The 18306-nt window shown below is 36.3% G+C and overlaps 1 protein-coding gene across 2 annotated transcripts in view; it reads left to right on the plus strand.

Annotated features, from left to right (window-relative positions):
- Nucleotides 1-8152: 8152 nt before the first annotated feature.
- The window catches only part of LOC150105487 (uncharacterized), a 246828-nt gene continuing 236674 nt past the window's right edge, over nt 8153-18306 (plus strand). The window contains exon 1 of one of the 2 annotated variants that reach the window (XM_090394201.1): nt 8153-8205. In XM_090394201.1, coding sequence (XP_090250327.1) covers nt 8203-8205 — 3 coding nt within the window. In that variant the 5' untranslated portion in view covers nt 8153-8202. Of the gene's footprint in view, nt 8206-8700; nt 8952-18306 lie in introns of those variants that run through there. The other variant, XM_090394200.1, reaches the window with a different exon arrangement.

Below are 18306 nucleotides of genomic sequence, written 5' to 3' on the forward strand. Positions count from 1 at the left end.
AAACGAATTTAACTTACCTTAATTGGCCTAACGTAGGCAGTCTTTTCACGTGAATTTAGAAAGTCCAGCTACTGCAGCCGATTTGAAAGGGTGCCATAGCGAAAACATCATTCATAACTTATGACCAAATATTTTCATCCTTTTTAGTGTAACAGAAGATCCCAAATAATGTTGGGAGCCAGATTCCAAAAATATTGACGACAGCATTGATTGTAATCTAACCTTACATAACGGAATATGAACGGATGTAACAGTAGCGAGCCTTCGTAGTTCAGTCGGTATAGACGAAGCCCTTTGGTCGGAAAGACCTGGGTTCAATTCCCGTCCATGATATGAGGAACCTTTATCTGGTCTCTTTCGACTCTGTATGTTACTCTTTCAACTCACCTTTAGTTGAAAGAGTAACATACGAATGTGGAAGGTTTGTCACCCCTCAAAACAGGTGAACCGGTCACGTGAACATACATGGATACAATCATAAATACTTATGGCAACGGGAAACCACGTTGCTCCACAATTATCTCCCTAGTAATCAGTTGCAACCCTCTCAGAGAGAAAGAGGAGGCCACAGGATTAGGATTAGGGTAACAGCAGCATTTCTTAACAACGTAAAATAAAAATGTGTACCCGCTAGGAAAAGGGTGAACACAAGCCAAATCGGTGTAATTGCTGTGATCACCAATAACAATCATGAATAAACATAACGTGCACAGAAATAAATGTTATATACACGCAGTACCGTCGACAGGGTGTAGCATAGAGGCAGCCTGCCTCACGGCGCGGCTTAATAAGGGAGTTCGTTCAGCCATATTGCGGTAGGCGCCTACGCTAACAATAACTGTTAGCGAGCAAGTGCAGAAAGTTTTTCCAAGCTTAAACAGATTAAAATTTATTTGAGAACAGCAATGACCCAAGAAAGATTGGTTGGTCTAGTAACTATATCGACAGAGGCTGACATTGCTTATAATTTAAATTTAGAAGAGCTTATAAACAGTTTTATTGTGTGATATCCCCGTAGAGCAAACATTTAATTAATATTATTATGTAATATTTTTGCATTAATGTTTTTCTTGTAATAAAAACAAAATAGCAATTGGAGATTTTCTTATATTTTTGTTTTATAATCCATCAGTGGCAATATTTAATCGTTTGCCTCAGGGCGCGATCTAATCTGGCGACGGCCCTGTGTACACGTTATATACACGTTATTATCTAAAAAGAGAGCTTGAAGGATGATTTAAATAAGCTGGCAGTATGGGTAAAAGATAATGGATAAAAGATAATGGATATCAGTTCAACATGGAAAAGAGTGAAGTTATGCATTTTGACATTAAAAGATTACAAGCCATGTACCACATTGATGGAACTATACTCCAAGGCTAGAGACTTGGGATTTGCTGGATAGAAAGTTGAGGTCATATTGCCAAGGTGTCCAAGATAGCTCATAGGCTTACTTGGTTATTGAAGAACACACTAACATGCAGAGATAAAGAATTTATTATTCCTCTTTATAAGACGTTGATACGTCCACATCTGGATTACTGTGCTCAGGTCTGGTTACCTGAATTCCTTGGAGATGAAGAAGTGATTGAAAAGATAAAAAGTGAGCGAACAAGTTGGTGAGTGGTGTAAGGAGTGCTCCCTACATTGATAGATTAAGAGTACAGAAGTTGGTTAATAGGTGGAGAAGAGGAGATGTGATAGAAACATTTAAGTTACTAAAAGTTTTTTTTTTTTATAAGACTGATGCAGGGAAAATATTTCATCAGTAGGACAGTAGTGGAAGAACAAGAGGTCATCCCTGGAAATTAAGTAAATATGGCTAACAAGGATGTGAGGACTATATTTTTTGCTTGGAGAGTGGTTAATGAATGGAATGCGTTGTCTGACTCGTGAGTGCTTCACCTGTCGATGAGTTCAAGAAGAGGTATGATAGATATTGTGTGGATAGTTTGGGTCTTCTGCGATGAGTCTCCTGACTCCATGAAGATGCCAATATAATAATAATAATAATAATAATAATAATAATAATAATAATAATAATTCACTAATTTATCTAATTAATTTAATAAATTAGATAAATTAATTATGATTTATTTGTTGTTTTCTAAATGTTGTTTGGATCTAAATTTTGAGCTGTTTCATGAAAGATATACATATATGACTCTCACTCTCTCTTTCTCTTTTTTTTTTTAACCCGTGAAATTGGAATTTCTTTACAATATTTTTGCTATAGGCATAATAGATGCAAATTGCAGACGAAAGTTTCGACCTTAATTTTTTTATTCCGAAATATTATTGAATATCTTTTGTAAAGTGTTGTGTAAATTATTATACGACCTCACTCTTCAACTAGTAAACCACGTTGTCATCGATAAACGTAAACAAGTGCAGTTTACTTATTCTCAGAAGCACGAAAACTTTGAAATGTTCAGTTGGATTTATAGGTGTAATTACTAAATATAACAGCTTTATATGCTAAATTTACATAATGGATAATGGATTTATAATTAGCAATAACAAAACAGTACATGCAACAGTGGATTTTTTTTTTTATTTCTCCATTCTTTATATGGTTTATAAATAATTCTCAGTAAACTTTAAGTAAACACCACTAAATAGTTAAGCATTATATTTGGTCTGGATAAACTCTGACACAGTTTCAAACATTTCGTCTGTTTTGCTATTTAAAAGAAACATTCTACGTTATACGGCCAATGGTGTTTCTGGTTATTTATTTATATTTATATATTATTACTTGCACTTCTTTGCAAAACTAGCCACAGGAGGTAGGACCGTCACCATTGTTAGTGTAATATGTTTGTTCTAAATTACCTATCCTTAAATGCAAGAAAATATGTAAAAATTAAGAACAAAATTGACAGTGTTTTTATGGCTTGATGAATTTTGATGGTATTTTGTCGCCCTTTAAACTTGCCACTCCTAGGCATTGCTTTACTTACTGGGTTACGAGGGCCCTGATAGGAGGCTCTACTCTACACTACACTACAATATTATTATTATTCCAAGACTCCATGGAGTCACAGACTCATCTAGGAAGTTCCTTCTTTCACACACACACACAGCTCATCATACCACACTTTAAACGCATTCAAATTCTCTTCAGACACCAGGTTCTCAGGTACGATTATATGTATCCCGCAAGCTCAAAATGCAGTGACTGTTCTGCGGAGGTCGGAAAGGAAAAAACCGACTTTCCGGGAGAGATAAAAGCAATCTGCTACCCCTGGCATCGGACCGGTTAACTCACCTTCAACTGAAATATCACTTTAAAAGATTTCGTCATGTCATGTCATGAAGAGAATCGAACCCTTTTTTCAAACTTCAGACCGCTTGTTGCGTTGTTTAGTACCACACACACACAAGTTCTATAAGGATGGCATGAGCAAGGGAATGAGGTGCATGCTTTCCTTGTGTATATTAATGACAGGGATGCATTGCTTTAAAATATGGAGACCAAGAAACAGTGGATGAATTTAAGACTCAGTTTGATGTGCACTGCGTGGGAAAACTTTCTCAACGATGAATATGAACGTGGTTTTTGACTCCATAGAAGGTTGATGATGATGATGATGTGGATGAAAATCGAACGTAATCGTCTGCAATATTTTGTTATCTTAATTAGCCGAATGTCACGTAATAATAATAATAATAATAATAATAATAATAATAATAATAATAATGTAAGTTTGAGCGCGGTTAGTAGTTGGAAGGTGCCCAATCGTTAGATGCTGTTGGCACCTCCCTCGATGAGTCTTTGGACTCCCTGGAGGTGTCAAATAATAATAATAATAATAATAATGAAACAACATTACTTACATTTGTTTACGTATGATACAACATTACATACATTTCTTTACATTTGATACATTCATGTTTTCTGATAATAATAATTTTTTTTCGCAATAATAATTATAATAATTTATAACATATGATACATACATTACATACATTTGTTTACAGGTGATACGTACATTACATGCATTTCACTACATATGATACATTTATTTATTTATTTATTTTTATTTATTTTAATAATAATAATAATAATCAAGGAATAAGGAACGTAAATATTTTCATTGCAAGCAAGCGGATGCCAAAAGTGTCGACTTCGAAAGAAAAAAAAAAAAAGCTGGTTTACAAAAAATCGTTTTAAAAGGCACCTATTTTACAATTTAATTTAAAAATGATGGCAGCGGATTATTTCACAAGAGCTTACAAAGCTGAGCTCCATCCCTGACTCGAGGCAGAAAATGATAATTCATTATGTGTCTCGTTTTCGAGACTGGTAATACAGTGATACTATTTCTTATGAATACAACCCGTTTTTATTTTAGCATAGACTGCTAATAATTATTTTTATCCATCTAATGATGTCATTAGCAGAAAGATTATGAAAATACTTGCATTTCCTTTGAGTCAAATTACTTCACCTGATATATTTGATTACTTCACGCAGTTACCTCACTTTTTTTTTTTTTTTTGAATTTCCTGCATTATTTAAGAAAAGAAGTTTGAGATAAAATTACAGGATCTCATTAAATTAAGGTAATAGTCAGTTGATTAACAAACTTCGGCTCCGCGCGGTTAAACTAGTGGCTTTGCGCGTCGCAACCATATGCCTGGGGGGGAAGAGTCTCCCGGGTTCGATTCCAGTCGAAGACATGAGGAACTTGAAGATTTTCCTCAGGCATAGCTAAGTTAGCCGGTCTTGGGATCTGGCGTTTTTCATCCCGCAAACCGACCCCTTGAACATACGCTTCTACAGTCAAAAATATATCCCCCCCCCCACCTCAGCGGCAGGCCAGGCGGCAGGTCGGTTGGGAGTGATACTAACAAGAAGTCGCATCTAAGTAACACGCGGACCCTGCATAGGAAGCGGGAATAACGCGTAGTGAAAGAAGAGGATTTAAGAAAACTTCGGGGGATGTACATTCCCCCAAATTTTTGTTATGTACGAGACAAATTTTTGTTATGTACGAGATATCTTCTTGCCGTGGCGCACTCAGGATTTAATCTTGGGGGGAGGAGAGGGAAGTTTGAGTAGACGATTTGAGAATACACACAACGCATGCCATTCGACCTATGACTGAGCATCTGCAACGATCGCAAATTCATAAGTAGTATAGAAATAAAAGACACGACACAACATAAATAAAAAAAAAAAAAAGAATTTTAATTAGGAAAAGATTTTAGGAAAATTTTCTAGTGTTATTTTTCCTTTTTCTTTGGGGGTGCCAGGCCCCTTACCCCCCCCCCCCCCCCACACACACACCGCTGGGTGCTCCACTGCCTTTTTCTGCCTTAAATGGATTTTAGGCCAGGTGGCCTGTTCCGGTCTCATACTATCTCTTTCTTTGTCTTCCGATTCTTCTTTTTTTACTTATTTTATATTTGTATTTTTCGGTAGTCTGATGTTGCTCATTCGATTTAAATGTTCTATCCATTTTTCTTTATACTGTCTTATGTAGTAATTAATTGGTTTTATATTCAGAGATTGTAAAATTTCTTCATTTGTTTTATGGTCCCACTTAATATAATCCAGCTGTTTTTTTTCTGGGAAATTTAATTTCTGCTGTTTTGTATACGTTTTTCATCTTTCCTTTTTATGGTCCATGTTTCGCTTCCGTATAGTAGAGTTGGTTTTGACAAGACATTATGCAGTCTGATTCTAGTGTGTTTTTTGTACTATGGTTGGCTTAAATATGTTATTTATTATGCCATTTACTTCGACAAAGTTTAATATTTTAGTGTATGTCTTTTTCTTCTTCTTCATATGATAAATCACATCCCAAGTATTTGAAAGTATTTACTTGCTCTAATATTTTATTATCTATCACTATTTTACTTCTTATTATTGGGTTTTCTCCTTTGAATGCCATTATTTTTGTTTTTTCTTTCGATATTGTCATATTATATATATATATATATATATATATATATATATATATATATATATATATATATATATATATATATATATATATATTAGGGTTACCAAGTAATTTTATAAACTTGTTTATTTTACTCCTAATCCCAAGTAAGCAAACAATTAAGTTTGCGCCTGAACGTAGTTCAAGTCTAAAGGTGGTGCAACGCCAGGGCAACTCATTGTAAAGGTGGTTAAGCTCTGATCACTATTCTTAGAATTTTCCATAATGTAAAGCACATCTCACTAAGAGATGTATACTGCAATACATTATTATGGGTGGGGTCACTACCCAGACCGGTTTCAACCTTATGAATAAGTAAAGCCGTCTCTAAAAATTCGGACGATCCCTAGGCCACTCAATTGTGGGCGAAAGACCGTCCATCTCAGCGTTGGCTCCACTCAGTGATGGCCTTCCACCCACCACCACCACCACCACCACCACCACCGAGCAGAACCGCTCATATTCCGAAGAATAGCATTCGTTGACAAAGCCCCTCACCGGGCCGTGCCGGAAAACACTTTCCCCGGAGACTCAAATTGCTCACTTAAGGCAAAAACTTTAAGAGAGCGAACTCATATTAGCAATCTCACCGGTTTCAACCTTTTTTGAGGTCTCTCCTCAGTGAGTAGCTAGACCCCAAATTTTTGAATGTAAAAGTGAAATGGGCTCTAAATATAAGACGATCCCGAAAGATCACCCAACTCTGCATCGTTCCACTCAATGACAGGCTCACCCCGTCACCGAGAAGAACTTCTCAGTATTGGGTCTACCCAGTGAAAGGCTCACCCCACCACCACCAAGCAGAGCCATAATCTCGACGGTGGCCCCACTCAGAGACAGGCAAAAACCTATCCCCAAGCAGAGCCTCACGGAGCCGCCCACTAGACCCTAAATTTTTGAGGTCTCCTCAGTGAGTAGCTAGACCCTATATATATATATATATATACTGTATATATATATATATATACACACACACCAAAGTTTTAATACAGAGCCTTATCAACTTTACCTATACAAGTTACTGCAAGATGTTTTTATTTTGAATAAAAATCTCTGGAGGAGATAAAGATGTAAATATTTTTTTTTACCTTGGGTTACATTACCCAATGGTAATTGGGTAATGTAACCCAATTACCATTGGGTATTAGGGTTACCAAGTAATTTTATAAACTTGTTTATTTTACTCCTAATCCCAAGTAAGCAAACAATTAAGTTTGCACCTGAACGTAGTTCAAGTCTAAGGGTGGTAATATATATATATATATATATATATATATATATATATATCTTTTTGTATATATATATATACATACATACATACATATGTATGTGTGTCATAGATGAATTCGATTTGAATACTAACGTCCAATAACATTACAAAACGCCTACTGATGTTTGCTAATATAAGTTGCATCGAAATGTTTTATTATTAGTAGTAGTAGCCGTATAAAAAAACGTAAAGTGAAGACTTATCAAGGGAGGCAATAGTGAGATGCAATCTAGCAGAGACAGCCTCCATCATATCTCATCTTAAATTGATTAGTGTTTGTGCACTCATCACCTCATTTTGCAAAACATCCACTCACCAACAACTCCTCATGCAAAAAAAGTCATGCCTCGCTCTCTTATGCACCCCATACTGTATTTCAAATGTTATATTTCTAGTGTACCTAAATAACATAAGACAGAAAAAAAAAAAATATATATATATATATAGATATATAGATATATACAGTATATATATATATATACACTCTGTGTGTGTGTGTGTGTGTGTGTGTGTGTGTGTTATGACTAAAATAATTATTACTGTCAGTATTGTACAGTAACATAAGTAGCATCTTATTATTTTTATTTTTTATTACCGATACAAGTCGTGAATGGCAGTTCTTGTTCTTTTGCAATTTCACAGCTATACAAATTATAGGCATCAAAGTGATTATAAGTTAAATAATCACTTAATGAGACAAAATAATCAGATTGTTCTGTCTTTTTGACGTTAAATTAAAACCTAGATTAGTATTAGGTGGAAATTAAATCTACTCAATTATCTACGTTCAAATCAGATTCTGTCAGCTATTTTTCTTGTTACATTTTAAATTTTTATTTTTACATCTGCCATGTTAGAAGTATCACGTGATTAGGCGCGATTTTGAAACTCCGCATTTCTCTTGTCATTTACGGACCTCACTCGTCTGCAAAGTTCAGAGAAAGGTGGGAGAAACAGTTTCTGTCCGAAATTTAAAGGATGGTGAGTTCATATATATGCGATAACTGGAAATGGTGTTTGGTATCATTTTTATTATAATAGCAGGTGTCATGATTTCTTTCGCCCATCTTTTTCAAAGTTACTTAAAAATATTTTCTAATGCATTCACAAATGTCCCCCCCCCCTCAAGTGTCAGTGATGCTAAATTTATATTTACATTGTAACAGCAGTTGAACACAGTCAGGTTAATTAATTACCAAGTTCTTGCTACTATTTAATCCCATCTTGTTACTTAATTTCAATAGCGCTAATATTTCCTCTTTCATATTTTGAACTATATCACTTAAAAGCAGACGCGAGACACGTTAGGCAAAAAGCATAATTACTTAATCCTATTTTAAGTTGTCCTTGCAACGTGAAGCAAGTAATGTACTTGGCTTCTTGAGAGTTACATGCTCCGTGTAGCGGTTCTTCAACAGTTGCCTAAATACTAATGCTGCTATATTTATTTGGCTGGGACTCCTTCAGCTGCCAAGACTGACTTAGTACATCTCAAGACAGACTAAGCTCATGTTCCCGGGTTTTTCGTAACTGTGAATATGATGTACTCTAGTAATTTCTTGAACAATACCATACTTTGCTATTCTAAAGAAAATTCTTATCGATATTTGAGAAAGAATAAAGTGTTACTTCTGTGAACGACTTAATTTTTCTGCATATATAATATTATTCCATTGGTTATATCAAACTGATTTCTGATGTTGACAGCATTGTTATGAAGATAAATGGTAGGTGATTTGAATATGTGCGCATGTGAAAGCCGTTTCGTTTAAATAAATCTGTATGAAATAGTTACAGATTTAATATTTCTGCGTCTAGGAAGTTTTTTTTTTTTATGTTATGGATATAGTACATTTTAAGCCCCGTTTCTAGTTTTATATTTTTCTTTAGAATATATGGAGATGTTTATATCTTCATACGCCCTTGCGTGTGTGTGTATTAAAAAAGGTTTCTGCATTACAGAATATTTCCAGGAATGTCACGGTAATTTAACCGCTATAGCATGCTTTTCTTCGGGCAAACAAGGAATGAGATGAGCCTATGAATTCAAGAAAATGTTAAATTAAAAACAAAAGAATGGTGTTTTTATGGTTGAGATGCAAGTTTTCTGGTCCTAGGCACTGCCATAGTTGCTTAGTGGGTTACGACGGCCCGGGGTACGATAAGTTATAATTTAACCGCTATAGCATGCTTTTCTTTGGGCAAACAAGGAATGAGATGAGCCTATGAATTAAAGAAAATGTTAAATTAAAAACAAAAGAATGGTGTTTTTATGGTTGAGATGCAAGTTTTCTGGTCCTAGGCACTGCCATAGTTGCTTAGTGGGTTACGACGGCCCGGGGTACGATAAGTTATTTATTTATACAAATGAACTGAATCAAAATTCAAACTTAAAACAATTTACAGCATCTGTAATATGTAAATGGATCAGAAAGGAAAGAAAAAACTTTTTTTTTCGTTTTTTTTTTTCTTAACTGATACGTAGTTATTGAATTCTCTATTTTCAGTTGTAATGAAGGCCAGACAGATATTCATAATAATTTATTATCGATTTCAAAAATGAAATATTAAAAACAACATTTTAGAGTTAACACTAACGATTAACAATATGTCTTTTATTTCATAATTTAATATTTTTCGGTCACTGAATATCATGTAAAAAAAATAATAAATAAATAAAAAATCAGCGAAATCTAAGGTTCGAGAGCTCTTGGAATTTAGCTTCAGCAGTCATTTGTTGTGAAGGTAAATTTGTTGAAATTCAGAGGTGAAACTTGACAACATCCTTCTGGAACAGTCAGCCGGAACTGACCAGAATGAATTTGAAAAACCTAACGGCAGCGGCGGAATATCGGACCGTTGACTTGTAGTTTACAGATGCAGAAAAATGAATTTAAAATAGACAAGCATAATTTCTTCATTTACTTCCAGATTAATTTCTTCTACGGCTTTAACCTTTCAATTTTACATAAGAGTGAGGGTGGTTGGAAAGCGGCATAAAGCAAACATTTTTTGGCCTAGACTCGTGCCGTGGGCGTTCTTTTTTGTATAACAGCTTAATATCTCAATGATCTCAGTAATTTTTGATTGTTGAAAATTCATATTTCTAATTTATTAATAATAATATTTATTTCTGTTTTATCTGCTTATTTTTTATAAAGCATATGTTGAATGTGTAGGTTCGACTGCACATCGCTCTCAATGAATTCCCTACTCCTTAAATTTCCATATAAGAATAAAGTAGACCAGAACAGTGGCCGTTCCACGTCAGTTTATATGGCGTCTTATGATATAATATATAGTTGCAATTTGTAGAACATTGCTTTTGTATGAACGGCGTGACGATGAAGCGACTGAAGCTGACATGTCGAGTTTTTAATTATCAGGTTTGATTTTTTGGCGATTGTTTGTGAATCACTTGTTTCAGAGTTGCTTCACCAGCATTCGAAATTAGTGCAGGAGTAGCTTGCCACTAAGCTACAAATAACTGCATGTTTCGCGTTGCCGTCGCCACCTAATTACTGTTTTCAAGGTGTTCAGCATGTTTAACTCAGACCATGGGAAGATATATATAAAATCACTGTGGGACAAGTTCTTCCTTTCTCATAATACTATGGGCCTGGAAATAATAACTTAGAAATAACTTATTTCTAAGTTATTATTTCTAAGTATAACTTAGAAATAAGTTATTATTGTAATGAATATTTCTAAGTTATTATTGTAATGAATATTTTCATACTACTTTTAATTTTAATTATAGAATGGAAAAATGATTGGAAATACAGTTAGTCCTCAACTTATGACAGCCATTCCATTGATATATTCACCGAATATCACTTCACTCTTGCAAGCAAAGGACCAGAGTGCTATGGCTGCCTTCAAGATATTTATTTAAGAAATACTTTTGTTTGGGCTATTGCTACTTGAGAATGTAGACATGGCATTGAGTGGGTGACAGCAAAGTATGAATGGTGTTTAAAAGAAGCTCTTGGAAATGTATGTTCATATATTTACAGAATTCAACAAAGACAAACCTTACGAGAGATTGGTGACAAGATAATGCTGCTAGTTAGAGCTGGGGGATTGACAATGAAGTGGAGCATTTAATGGAAGGAGAGTTCTCAATTGAAGAACATATAGAGCTAGAAGCAGAAAAAGTTGCAGAACAAGAAGTGAGCAAAATAGCAGAACAGGAGAAAGAAGCCAAACCCCTTTCACCCTTCAAGAAATTTTACAGTGAAAAAATTGACAGACAATATTAATGAAGTATTTGTAGTTGTTTGAGGAAATGGACCTCAAAACATGGAGGGATTTAGCAGAGAGTCAGAAAGTTGCTTGTGACAGAGAAATTTATGCAGAAAAGAATAGACTGCACATCGCTAGTTTTATTATTATTACGGGTATCTTCATGGAGTCAGTAGACTCATTGCAGGAGACCCAAACTATGAAAACAATATCTATCATATCTCTTCTTGAATTCATTTACAGACGAAGAGCTCACAACTGAGTCGGGCAATGCATTCCACTCATTCACCACCTTCCAGGCGAAAAACCTCATTCTCACACCCTTGTTAACCACACTTTTCCTTAATTTCCAGAGATGACATCTTGTTCTTCCATCACTATCACACAGTTGAACATTTCCCCTGCATTGATCTTATAAGAACCTTTTAGTAATTGAAATGTTTCTATCATATCCCCCTCTTCTCTGCCTATCAACCAACTTCTGCAATCCACAAGCTTTCAATCTATTAATGTAGGGAGCATTTTTTACATCACTCACCAACTTAGTCACTCTCCTCTGAACCCTCTCCACAACCTCCTCATCTCCTAGGAATCCAGGTGACCAGACCTGAGCACAGTAATTCAAACATGGAAGTATCAACGCTTTATAAAGGGAAATAATAACCTGCATTTTTGAAAATTATGGAGACAACTACCATGTTTGAATAAAAACTTTAGTTTAATATAACTAAAACCAATATTCGTCGTTTTGACCTTTATGTCAAGGTCATCTTCTGGAGCATACAACTATACAGAGAAAACAAGCTACACTACAATCAAACTGGTTTGTTAAAGATACTGACCAACCGCTACAACAATTGTTGTAGTGTTCAAAGAAAGGAAATAATAACTTCTTTATCTCTGCAATCTTGGACACCTTAGCAATGTCTCCCCTGAACTTCATCTCCTTATCCACCAACATTCCTAAGTCCCTAGCCTCATCAATCTCTTGGAGTACCGTTTCATCAATGTAGTACACAGCTGGTAATCTTTTAATCCCAAAATGTGTAACTTTACACTTTTCCACATTGAACTGATATCCATTACCTTTTGCTCATTTTGCCAGCTTATTTAAATCATCATGCAAACTCTCAACATTAGCTTGATTTCTTATTGCACTACCCAACTTTGCATCATCAGCAAACAACTGAATATCTCCCTTTAAGCCATTTCCTATATCATTTATGTTCAAATTAAACAACAATGGCCCAACCACAGAGCCCTGAGGCACACCACTGGTCACCTGTCTCATCCTGGACTCTGCTCCTTCATACATCACCTTCTGGTATCTCTCCCTGAGCCATTCTCCTATTCATATCACCAGTTTAGTATCCATCCCCATCTGCTCCAATTTGCGTAACAGTATTCCATGGGGTATCCTGTCAAAAGCCTTAGCAAAATCCAGAAACACCATTGTATAGCCATTTCCTTAGTCCAACTCGGATGTCATTCTGTTATAAAAAGTTAATAAATTGCTAAGGCAGGATCGACCTTTAACAAAACCATGTTGGCTCCTATAGAAGGTCATATCCTGATCCACCCATTCTTGAATTTTGTCTTGAACCAATTTTTCCAATACTTTTACCACCACTCTCGAGATGGTAATTGGCTTGTAATTAATTACTGCAGTTTTAGAGCCACCTTTATGCAAAGGAACCACTTTGCCTTCCTCCCACTACTTAGGGACCATACCAGTTCAAGCTTAAGTTAAATAACCAAGTAAGAGGCATTGACAATTCCTTTGCACATTAATGCAACACCCGAGCTGATATTCTATCTAAACCTACAGCAGTGTTTGCATTTAAATTTTGCAATATACTAAGTACCTCTGATTTCTTAACTTCAATTCTCACATTAGTTTTTGCTATAGGTACAGAGATATCCTCACTTGGGTGACAGACTTTTGAAAAGTGATCACTCAGTAACTCTACTATTCTATCTGAATTTGTCACCTCAATGCCATCAGCATCCACTAAAGTTATCCTTCTGAAGTCATTCTTCCTTTTACTTGCCACTTAGCAGAAGAACTCTTTGGGATTATCCTTGATATCTTGGCTAAGGTCTTCTCATAATCTGATTTAGCTTTTCTTGCTGTGCTGGTAACCTTCCTAACTGGAGCCTTGTACTGCTCATAGGTGTACTGATTGCCTTTCTCCTTGTAAATTTTCCATAACATTTTCTTTTTTTTTTTGCAGATCAAGCTTGATACTACTACTTCCATCTAACGCCTACCTTGTTGGAAGTTTATTTTCCACTTGGTTAGACTATTATAAATTTAGTTTAATCCTTTACCCAAGTGTAGGCAAACAAAGTTTGCGCCTGAAGTATCTTCAGAGCTGAGACAACTCATAGTAAAGGTGGTTCAAGCTCTCATCACTCCTTGTCTCAGTATCTCCCCATAATGCAAAGCATATCTCCTTGCAGACATGTATAATGCTATGCATTAAGGGAAGAGCCACTACCCAGACCGGTTTCGACCTTTGTATAGGTGAAGCGGGCTCTAAAAATAAGACAATCCCAAAAGATTGTCTAACTCAACATTGTTCCACTCATTGACAGGCTCACCCCATCACCGAGAAGAACTTCTCAGCATTGGCTCTACCCAGTGGAAGGCTGACCCCACCACCAAGCAGAGCCATAATCTCAGCAGTGGCCCCCACTCAGAGACAGGCAAAAACCTACCCCCAAGTAGAGCCTCTCAGAGCCCAGCCCAGACCTGTTTCGACCTTTATTGAGGTCTCGTCAGTGGGAGCCAGACCCAGAAGTGGTGATACTAAGGCAGAAGAAATGGAGAGGTCATATTTACTTATACGAATTGCCAAAAGGTGTACCACCTTATTATTAATTTACTCTGGATTTAGAAAAAGATGTTTGAAGTTTATTTTCCACTTGGTTAGACTATTATAAATTTAGTTTAATCCTTTACCCAAGTGTAGGCAAACAAAGTTTGCGGCTGAAGTATCTTCAGAGCTGAGGCAACTCGTAGTAAAGGTGGTTCAAGCTCTCATCACTCCTTGTCTCAGTATCTCCCATAATGCAAAGCACATCTCCTTGTGGACTTCTATTGGATTCTCCTTTTTCAACTAGCCTTTGTGACCCATCTGAAGTGTCTCCCTCATAGGAATCGGTCTTTAGACCTGACACTCTAAGTCATTTGTCTCTTGTTCCCCTTCACCATGTCCTTATCTCCAATGAATTCATATGACCAGATTTTTGCACAAGAAATCTAGATGTGGCCTTATAAAAATCTTATAAAAAGGAATGATGACCTTCCCATCCATGCTTGTCAGTATATTATTCAACATCCAAGTAACCTGATAAACTGTTTTCCCCTCCTTTGCAGCTGGCCCTCTAAACTTGAGCTCATCCATAGTCACCTCCAAATCCTTTAACAATTTCCTATAGTCCTTTTCTATTAGTGTAGTAAGCAGTTTGTGATCTCTTCTTACCAAAGTGCATGACTCTACACTTTTCTCACATTGCACTCTGGCAGCTGTTAACCCATTGCTGATACTTCAATCCTATTTAGTCAACTTGCAGCATTTCTTTATAATCTTAATTGATTGTTGCATTTCTCAAGTTTTGTATTGTCAGCAAACAACTAGATATTTCCTCTTAAATAATTTCTTATGTCATTGATGTGCAAAGTAAATGCAGACCTTGCAGTACACCACTGGTAACAACCTATCTTCTGAATCCCTTTCCTTCATGTACTACTCTTTCATCAACCATCCTCTTATCCATATCATCAGCTTCATATTCAGTCCCATTTGCTCCACTTTATCTAACAGCATTCCATGTGGCATCCTCTCATATGCTTTTGCAAAGTCCAAAAGTTTAACCATGTTGGCATTTCCATTATATAGCTGAGTTGTCACTTGATTATAAAAAATGAGTAATTACTTAGGCAGGACTTACCTTTCATAAAATTATGCTATCCCCCATAGAATATCATTTATTGTTTACTTATTCCTGAATTCTGCCTTTTATCAGCTTCTCCAATACCTTAATCATCCCCAAAATACTGATTGATCTGTAATTTGCAACCTTTGCCTTGGACCCTCCTTTATATAACCTCCTTCAGCCTCTTGGCACCTTCCCAGAGAAGATTTAAATTAAACATCTTGGTTAGAAGGATGCCCAGTCCCTTGTATATTCTTGTAATACACTGGTTGATATCCTATCTAATCCCATCGCTGTATTTACATTAAGGTTTTTAATATCTTTAGCCTCATCAGGTATTTGTATATGGTCTCCCTCTTTGGTACACACACCTGCAAAATAATCAGCTGAACTAATTTGTCTATTACTCTTACCTGTCTACTATCAGTATCCTTCCTTAGTGAAAGGTACACTTGCCACATAGAGAAAAAAAAAACAATTTTCTTTGGTCTGCTTGGCCTACTTTCATAATATGCTTTTGCCTTTCTTATTACTGGTTTCACTTCTGGCCTGTGCCTTATACTGATCATGAGCTTTCTGATTACCTTTCTCTTTATGTATCCTCCACAACTCTTTCTGGAACTCCCACTTAATGATGTTGCTCATTTATTTAATTCCACGTAGTATATTCTGCTGACACTAGGTATATGTCTAATACTATTATCTTCAAACACCCTTTAACTATCTCCTATGTTACTGTAACATCTTTCCTTTCCAGATTTGTATGTCACGATACTGCTCCAAGCTAACTACTAAGTTTCTCATTATTATTATTACTCAAAACCCCAGTGAAGTCAGACTCATCTAGGAGGTCCCTTTGTCATGCACAAAGCTCATCACACCATGCCTTAAAACACATTCAAATTTTGTAGACACCACACTCTCAGGCAAGGCATTTCAATCATTCACAACTCTACATGCAAAAAAACCTGCTTCTCACTCCCTTGTTCACATCCTCCTTATATAGCTTCTAGGGAATGATCTCTTGTTCTCCCTTGATCTCCCACCATTTTATGAAAAACTTCAACATTAATCCTATAACAGCCTCTTACCAACTTGTACGTCTATCATATCCCCTCTTCTCCTATCCACTAGACTGTGTAAATTGCATGTTGTCAACCTTTCCTCATATTCAACATTCCAGAGATCAGAAACTACCTGTCAGTCACCTCTTCATCCTTTTGAAAACCAGGTGACCAAATCTGTGCACAGTAGTCCATATCTAGCCTAATCAGAGCCTTATACAATGGAACAAGAATCTCCTTCTACAAGTCAGTGTCCCATGCATCATTCCCAGAATTCATTGTGTTGTCATCACAGTTTTGGCAGTGTGTCCTCTAAATGTTAGATCTTTATCCAACATCACTCCAAGATCACATATTTCCTCCACAACATATCACCATCAAGTGTAAATTCTACATCCTCTCTTTGTTTTTCAAATTTTAAAACCTTACATTTTTCAACATGGAACTGGCATCCCCACTCCCATGCCCGTTCATTAAGTCTATTCAAGTCTTCTTGTAATGCCACAACATCTGCTCCACTCCCATGCCTGTTCATTAAATCTATCTATTCAAGTCTTCTTGTAAGGCCACAACATCTGCTCTACTCCTCATAGTTTGTCCCAACTTTGCATCATCTGCAAATAACTGAATATCCCCATTCAAATCTTCCCAAATATCCTTAACATACAGGTTAAACAGCAATGGCCCTAAAACAGACCCCCTGAGGCACACCACTAGTGACTTTCCTCTTCCGGGATATTGCTCCTCCATACACAACTTGCTGATACCTAACAGATAGTCAATCTCCAATCCATTTCACTAGTCTAATGTCCAACCCCATCTGCTCTAGTTTGACTATCAACTTATAATGGAGTAATCTATGAAAAGACTTTGCATAATTTAAGTATACTACTCTGTGTCCATCTCCCATGTCCAATGCCACTGTCACCTTATTGCAGTAAATAAGCAGATTATTAAAAGATGACCTCCCTTTAGCAAATTCATGCTGTATATAATACCACTGTTGTCAACCCATTTCTGGATCCTGGTTCTCACCAGCCTCTCCGACACTTAACCACATCTGTCACCAGGGTGCACCAGTAGTTTCTGGCGCCTGTGTGCAAAACTTTAGTTGGCGCCCTATTCCCTCCCCTCTAATAAAAAAATCACTTTAAAAAAAACGTTTTTTTAAAGTATTTCCTCCTCTTTGGTACCTTTACTATCCTGGCGCCTGTGTGCGTTGCACACATTGCACATATGGCCGGCACGCCCTGTCTGTCACACAGATTGGCTTATAATTTGATGCTTGAGTTCTGTCATCTCCCCTTATGAAGCAGCACAATCTTGCCTTCATTCCACTCCTTTGTCATGATCACTTGCTTTATAATTCCACACATATTCCTTTTTTGAATCTGGGAGATATTTTCACATCAATCGCCTAGTCAAGACTACATCACACTTCCCAGTCAGATGCATTATCACTACCTTGTTATCTATGAGTTCTCTGATGCAATGATCTTTCATCCTGAGCTCGCATCTATCACATACTGTCTCAGGAAATAATCTCTTAACAGCAGTATAAATTCCATTCCCTTCCCTTTCTGTGACTGTTCCTTCTTTCAATCTATGTGGGCATGGATTATCTTCTTAAATTTATAATCAGCAATACTTTTTTCATTTGGAGATCAGTGTTCCTTATTATCAGTGGGACATGAGCTACATCAGAATATACTATATTGGGCTACAACATAACTGCTTGGTCAACCATTGACCCTACCTGACCTCTTGTGAGAGAAACAAAAATAATAATTCATCATCATCATTCTCATCTGTTCTGGACTGGTTGAGTGTT

The sequence above is a fragment of the Typopeltis vanoorti genome, chromosome 6 (assembly GCF_054136105.1).
Source record: "Typopeltis vanoorti isolate ZY-2024b chromosome 6, IOZ_Tvanoo_1.0, whole genome shotgun sequence".
NCBI classification, from domain to species: domain Eukaryota; kingdom Metazoa; phylum Arthropoda; class Arachnida; order Uropygi; family Thelyphonidae; genus Typopeltis; species Typopeltis vanoorti.